At 38.3% G+C, this 7822-nt stretch overlaps 1 protein-coding gene across 3 annotated transcripts in view; it reads right to left on the bottom strand.

Moving 5' to 3' along the window:
- Nucleotides 1–1202: 1202 nt before the first annotated feature.
- The window catches only part of RCAN1 (regulator of calcineurin 1), a 75425-nt gene continuing 68805 nt past the window's right edge, over nt 1203–7822 (bottom strand). For all 3 annotated transcript variants that reach the window (XM_077818855.1, XM_077818846.1, XM_077818863.1), the window contains 2 exons: nt 6689–6848; nt 1203–4172 (listed from right to left, as the gene is read on the bottom strand). In XM_077818855.1, the coding sequence (XP_077674981.1) occupies nt 4000–4172; nt 6689–6848 (333 nt within the window). In that variant the 3' untranslated portion in view covers nt 1203–3999. The remainder of the gene's footprint in view (nt 4173–6688; nt 6849–7822) is intronic.

Here is a 7822-nt window from a genome sequence, read left to right as displayed (position 1 = left end):
CTAGGTGCAACTAGAATACAAACAAATTATAGGTAGAGAGCTTCAACTTTAACAGAACTTGTTTTGCTAAGACATTCCTTCTAGCACAATGCAGAATATAGTTTAACTATGCAGGCAAGTACAGTAGCTGGGATTTTTTTAAAGGACATGAGAAATTCATTGGTAGTTAGGCACCTTACTTCTTCAGGCTTCTTTGACAATGCCAGCCTAAAGAATTAGAACCCAAAATAGTTAAGTAATTCTTGATGGCTAGGAATAATAGCCTGCTTAAAAATAATTTTTGCCCTATGCATTTTTGGACTTGTCTTGACTATGAGTAAGGGCCATATTCTGTTAACACTTATGGCACTGTACACAGCTCATCTGTACCAATTTCATAAGAATGAACACACATTGGTAACCATTCTTATATGCATGTGATTTCTTGAATGGCAGAATATCATTTTCATTTTTCTGGAGTTTCATGAGAGTGGGTGAGACTCTTATTAAAAAAAATAAAAGTCAATAAGGAAAACAGAGTGGAACTAGCCAGACACAGCAACTTCCATGTATTTGTTCCTAAAAAGTGAATGAATTTAAGGAGGTGTGCTAGTTAAAGCACACTTGTCCAATTAATCCTGTAGTCTTACTTGTACTGTCTTATCAAGAGCCAAATTATTCCCTCTGATGTGTAAGTGTCTTTCATTGAATTCAATTGGAGAATTGCTTGTCTGTATTAGAGGCAGAATGTTGCTACACACAATAAATGTAAATAATGCCAATTGTAAGATACTGATACATCACAGAGTTTCTATGCAGAAGAAAATGTAAAAGACTAACATTGACATCAAAAACTCCTTTCTCCACACTTATTTTAGAATAAAAGAATTCTTACCCTGGGTTAAGAGGTGGCCCTTTAATGTATTTTGCATGCCTCGTAATGTTTTGTAATGACTAGGCTTGCTGGCTACGTATATGAAACTATTGACACTATGAAAAATATTTTTAAAGAGATTAAACAATGTTGTAAAAGACTATCGAAGACTATCAAACTGGATTCTCCCCCCTAATTAATATTAAATTTGGTTGGCAAGGATGTGAGCCTACCAAGTAAGCGGGGACAAAGTCCTTATCCTAACATAAGTATATTTTTGGATGCTTGAAGTTTAAGCATTTTTACACCAAAATCTTTAACTATTGTTTCATGCATAAACAACACAACATTTATAAGTAGACAATCCAAATATTTTAATTTAAATATGTCCCATACTATACAATCTTATAAAATACCAGTTTGTCTTAACAGAACAGCTGTTATTTTCATACAGAAACAGAGTGATCCATACACCACATTGGTGCTAAGAGAACAGACATAGGCCAAGATACACAAACTGGGGGCGGACAGCAAGATGGGCAGTTACCGTCCAGTAATCCATGTTCACAAATACAGTTGAGAGTGGCAGAAACTGCAGCCAGCCCAAATCATTCATAGTTCTGAATCTGAATGACTACCTTCAACCTCCATCATGCAGAATGTCTCAATGTGTACCAACATTCCAAATCATGTCACTGTTTGTTTTACATTCTCTTTTCTATTGAAGATAATTGATGCATCTTGGCAGTCCCATAGAAGCAACAGTAACAGCACCCAGTGTTCAGGGTCTATGCTGGCAGCAGAAGAGGAGATGGAGGAGAATGCTACAGAAATTAGGCCAAAGGTTTTGTGCTGAATGAAGGGCAAATATAAAACATCTGCATCAAATTTAGCAGCAGTGTCTTTGGCTACATGGGAAGCCTTAGAAAGCTATACTAGAGACATTTGTGTGCTTCGATGTTTCTCTAAGTTTGGTCATTGTATCCTGCACTTAAAAATAAAAAGAACAAAGAATGTCATGCATTGCAGTCTGTTTACACTTCAGTAACAGAAAAGTAGCTCATGTGCCCCTGAATTTATATACTGTATGAAATCAGCAGTAAAACACAGCCTGACCTAAAGCTATGCTGGGTGACATTCTACACCTGCAAACTTGGTATCAAACAACATAACATACACAGGGAGAGCATCTCTCTCTCTCTCTGTCACAGATAGGAACCAAAACTCAGCATCAGTCTGTGTGCATGCCTGCTTACTGTAAATCTAATCCATCAGAATAGGGCCCTACAACTCCAGACGATTACTGAGGTTTAACAGGTTTCTGTTCTCTTTGGTCACAATAACATTGTGTGTCTTGGTCAGCACAATGGTAGGCTTTTAGTGGTGTGGAGTCTATACTGTATTATCAGTTGGAATGATTGTACGAATTCATCGGTACATACAGTATTGTATTCTTTATAATATTTGTCTATTTCTACCCAAAAGTGTATTATGTTGGGCTTCCAAGTCAACATTAACTACAAATGGCACATCATAACGCATTTCATTTTAATGCAACAACAGCTACAATGCTGATCCCAAGCCTAGTCTTACTACTAATGAAGCTAATGGCAAAGTTCCCACTGACTTCAAAAAGAGGATCAGGGTCTTTATTTCTAAAAACATGTCCGAACCCCCAAAATACCTCTCCTTCTAAAAGAGAAACATGTCCTCCCCCAACAGTATATTTTGTCAATATATTAGTATATTTTAAAAAAGTATTAAAATATTTCAAAGTCAGAATCTCCATTTTAAAAGCAGATTCTTGGAAACACTTGAACTGGTACAGCATGTATTTGTTTGTTATGTAAACATGACAGAAAACTTGTACATCATTCGTCACTGTCCTTAAAACAGTACTCAAACCAAACAGAATGAAAGCTTATCTGTTCCCACAGCAAGCCATCACCTGAACTGATAAAGCATGCATTATTACTTGGTACTAAGCATTTCTAAATACCAGCCTGTTTTGGAAACAAAGCCAAAAGAGAATACATATTGGACGGACATAGCCATTAGAAAAAATACAAGTGTTCAACTAGTATAACAATCCCATCACAAATTAATGGGGAAAAGGCACTCCATCCCACTTAAACATACCACACATCTGTCATCTATTTCACATCATGTGTGTTGAATCACTGTTAAAATGTGTAACTGCACCAGCTACAATGTACAAGTTAATGTAAAAAGTAATACAGCTCAGGTTTTCTTCCTTTGCCATACTTCTCACTGAAAACTGTACACTGCTGTGAATATACAGTACTAGCTTTATTTACATGTTTAAGAATTTTGTTTTTCAAAAGGAGAAAATCAAAATAATTGAACCAGCATTACTTAAAAACGTATAACTTAAAGTTTAAATAACTTAAAATCCACTTACTTGAACAATTTTCCTATTGCACAGTTTTTTCCATAACTTTGCTAGACAAAATCCCACATAAGCATTTAATAACAGATTAAAATTTTAAAAGCACAAATTATATTGCACCAAAATAAGGTGCTACATAAATTGTATGTCCACTGGAAACTGGGTACCAATAAAACATACATACAGTAAGACACCCAGGATGCTGAGAGATAAGCATTGAAGACAACTTCCCAGATTTCAAAAAGCGTGAAATGAGAAACTATATAGAAAATAATGCAAAGTTATTTTTGAACATCAGTAAACAACATGCACAAAACAACCTAAGAAAAATGTTTACAATTCCCATATCCTTAAACCATCTCAGTATCACATGTACTTCACATATGTCTAGCCTATGAATTAGAGGCGTATCATGTGAGATAGAACAAAGAAAGCTTTCCCCATCTGTTTTATAATGAAGCAGCCTAGGATTCCTTATCAAGGAAGGTTTCTCAAAATGCCTTTTTCTGATCACCCTAACTCTGATCTGGAAGTTTATTTTCGGTTCCATACATATTAACCAATGTGCAGCATTAAAAACAATGAGGAAACTTCCAGTGTTTTTCTGGGTTAAATTACATTGGAATTTCTCCTACTATTGCTGCAGCCACTGCCACCAAACCTGTGACCTGACACTTCCATAGTAAGCATTTTTCTTGTATACGTCTACTTGAAACCCTTGAAAGTTAGAACCACTTCAACTTAAATGAGTAGCAGTATACTCCGGCCTTCTTGTCTGAATAATTTTTGGTTTGGGTTTCTTCATGCCTTCCTCTTCCTCCTCCACTTCATTTTCCTGGTCACTCTCACATACGTGGACAACAACACTGGGAGTAGTGTCAGTTGCAGCATGGAGTTCATACTTTTCTCCTGAAAGTTAGAACATTAGCAAAACTGGTCAAAAAAGCTCCATTCTACACAGTAAGCACAGAACAAACAGTCTAAATTTAAAAACAAACAACAACAACAACAACGAGTCCTTGTGGCATCTTAGAGACTAACAAATTTGTTTGGGCATAAGCTTTCATGGGCTAAAACCCACTTCATCAGATGCCTGGAGTGAAAAATACAGAAAGCGGTATAAATATTACAGCACATGAAAAGATAGGAGTTGCCTTACCAAGTGGGGGATCAGTGCTAAAGAAGCTAAATCAATTAAGGTGGAAGTGGCCTATTTTCAACAGTTGACAAGAAGGGGTGAATATCAAAGGAGGAAAATTACTTTTGTAGTGCTAATGAGGCGAATGCAATCAAGGTAGACATTGCCCATTTCTAACAATTGACAAGAAGGTGTGAGTATCATTGTCCTACTGTTCTTACAGTGAGGAAGTATTTCCTGACATTTAATCAAATCTTCTATGCTGCAGTTTGAACCCCCTGCCCTCTGTGCAGGACTGGCTATAGGCAGAAGCAAAGCAAGCATGTGCTTGGGAAGGCAAAATTCCAGGGATGCTTGGGCAGTTGCAATCTCGGAGCTTGGGGAGGCAAATTTTTTGCTTGGGGTGGCAAAAAACCTAGAGCGGGCCCTGCCTCTGTGGCAAGAGAGACATCTTTTCTCCATCTTTTTTATTGCAGCCTTTCAAGTATTTGAACACCGCAGTCATGTCCTTACTTCATCTATACTGTTCCAAACTAAACATACCCAGTTCCTTCAGCCTTTGCTCATATGGCTTGCATTCCATCCCTTTGATCATCTTTGTCGCTTACCTTTGGATCCTTTCCAGTTTCTCTACATCCTTTCTATACAGCAGTGACCAAAACTGGACACACAACTCCAGCTGAAGACTAACCAGCACCAAGTAGAGTGGTACTATCACCTCCTGTGACTTGTATGCTATACCTTGGTTATTGCAACCCAAAATTGCATTTGCTTTTTTGCAATATCGCATTGTTGACTCGTGTTACGGTTGTGATCCACCACAATTACCAGATGTTCTCAGCAGTGCTGCTGCCAAACCAGTTATCCCCCATTCTGTATTTGTGCATATGTTTTTTCTTCCTGACGTATAGCACCTTACATTTACCTTTGTTGAATTTCATTTTGTTGTCCATAGCCCAGTTCTCCAATTTATCAAGATCCCTTTGAATTTTAGCTCTAGGCTCCAAAGTGTTTGCAACTCTACCAGGTTTGTCTCATCCGCAAAATTTGAACAGTATGATCAAATCTGATCATTCAGGAGAACTGTCCATCTCCATACCATGAAGATTTAAAACCACAGAAGCAGATTTCTTCCAAGGCTTCCACTGGCAGAAGTTAATGAAGTTAGATATAGTTTTGCTGACCAAAACCTAAAGGGCTGAATTCTGCCCTGGGATTCCTGTGTAACAACAGAATTCGCTAGAAGGGATTTTACACATCTACTTGGATAGCATTTAGATAGGCTGTGTTATAATTTTGTTATGTCCATTGATTAGTCATTTGACTATGTCAATCAGAAACAACCCTACAATTTATTATTTTCAAATACCTTTTCTGTAGGAGAAAGAAACTAGCACTCATATTTCTGTGTGTGTTCCTCTGGTCACTTTTTCTTCTGTTCCACTCAATTTGGTATGTTTTATCCTCATGCTTTTAAGACCTCAGTATCTTAGCAGTTGCATCACCATACAAATTGTGGTGCTTGCGACATCAGATATTTTAGGGAACCAAAGAGCAAGCCAGGCTGGATAGTTTGTAAGGTGTCCCTTGCACAGTTTTTCCCAAATAGTTTTACAGAAAATTGATGAAAGCTCCCACAGAACAAACAAGGGATTCTGCCTCCAGTTCTGCAGATAAATGGGAGCCAGGCTCTTAGAGCTTCCTCTATTCCCCTCTGCCACTGACTTACAGTGTGATAAGTCACTTATCCTCTCTGATTTCAAAAAAGCCTTTATCAAATGGATACAACACAACATCACAGTGGTGTGAGACTTAATATGTGCAACGTCTGCAAATCCTCTGATGAAAGTGGCTAGACCTATGTCAGTTATTAATTTACTGTCAGATGGTTGAACAACAGCAACCGTGTTTAAGAAAAAGTAGTAGCTATATAGTTAAAATATAAATATTTTAGAAGTGCCATTTTATTTCTGGGGAAACTTATGTTAGAGTTACAATTTTATTTTAAATTTTATAATCTTATAATTCGTGTTGTATGACTCAGCAAGAATGTTTTGTTCTGGCAAGGATATTCCTATGGAAATTTTTATCTTTTTGATACAAAAAGGTGATTTCGAAAACAATCCTTGACATAAAAAAAACTTCAGACTGTTTTCTGTAGTTAGTAATTTAATTGATAATGAACAAATATCTTGGAGGAAAAATCTTTTTGAATTATTACTAGTATTCCAAGTCATTTTTTACTCAAACACAAGTATTAAAACTTTAAGCTCAGAATCCTTCTTACCTGGCCCTAGCTTGGAGATAGCATAGAGAAGGTCATAGTTAATGACTGGCGTAGCATCTTCTACTTGTTTCCAACCAACAGGAGGAGAGGCTGGAGGTGAAATCAAAAACTGTTTGTCTGGTTTTGGTGGAGCCAAATGCGAGCTTCCAATGTGCAAAGTCTGGGAGAATAAAACAAACGATTAACTATTTGATTAATGGAAAATTAAAAGTATCATTTGCATGGAATTTAAAGTTTGAACAGATATACTACAACAAGCACTCAAGGTGGCAGTATGTAACTGTGTGATAACATGTCAAACATACAAATTCAAAACCACCTTGCTGACAATGCTGTCAAAACACGCAGTGAAATGTGCGCATCTGCTTTTTTTTTCATTTTTGTTTTAATATACAGTTATTTCATCAGAGAAAAATCTGCTCCCAGAAGACCAAAATAGAGGGAAATTAAAAAGGGGCTGTAAGGTCTAATGATAAATGGTGTTGAAACTTATTATCACAAGTGGTGAAAATTCTAGAAGGTATATAAATAAACTGGCTCCTTCAGGATTGTCCCTGAGGACATTTGAAACAAACACAAAGGATACCAAGAAGAAAGGAACACTCAGATTGATTTTCCCATTAAAGTTAAAAAAAGGAGTGCCTAATGATAGCAGCTGAAAGTGCACACATTTTCAGAGCTGAGGTACAGTTAGAGATCTCCTTGGTATTACTGACACTCAGGAATCCAGCATTCAGTAACCCACTGATGACTCATATAGATGCACTGGTGATGCTAGGCGCAGGCTCTGTGGTGGATTTGGCGGCCATGGCATCAGGTGGTGGACCACCTTCTGTAGGGTGCCCGCCCGGGAAGGCGGTTAGGGGGAGTGAGCATGGGGAAAGGGGGACTGGGGTGAGGTTGCCCAGATCGACGCCAGCCGGCAGTAGATCATCCTCTCCCTGGGTGACTGGGGTCAAACCTAGGGCCTCAATCTCCTCATACACGGAGGAGAGGTCGTCTTCTGCTACCCCGGGGGCCTCTCCTCTGGGGCCCGCCTCGACGGTTGCTTCGGGGTTCGCGGGGGGTTCGGGTGGTATCCGGGTAGAAGGGGCTTCCTCAGGGGTCTCAGAGGGGAGGGTCTCCCGTGGAGGG

The sequence above is a fragment of the Eretmochelys imbricata genome, chromosome 1 (genome assembly GCF_965152235.1).
Source record: "Eretmochelys imbricata isolate rEreImb1 chromosome 1, rEreImb1.hap1, whole genome shotgun sequence".
NCBI lineage: Eukaryota > Metazoa > Chordata > Testudines > Cheloniidae > Eretmochelys > Eretmochelys imbricata.
This window is presented reverse-complemented; position numbering and strand designations above follow the sequence as displayed.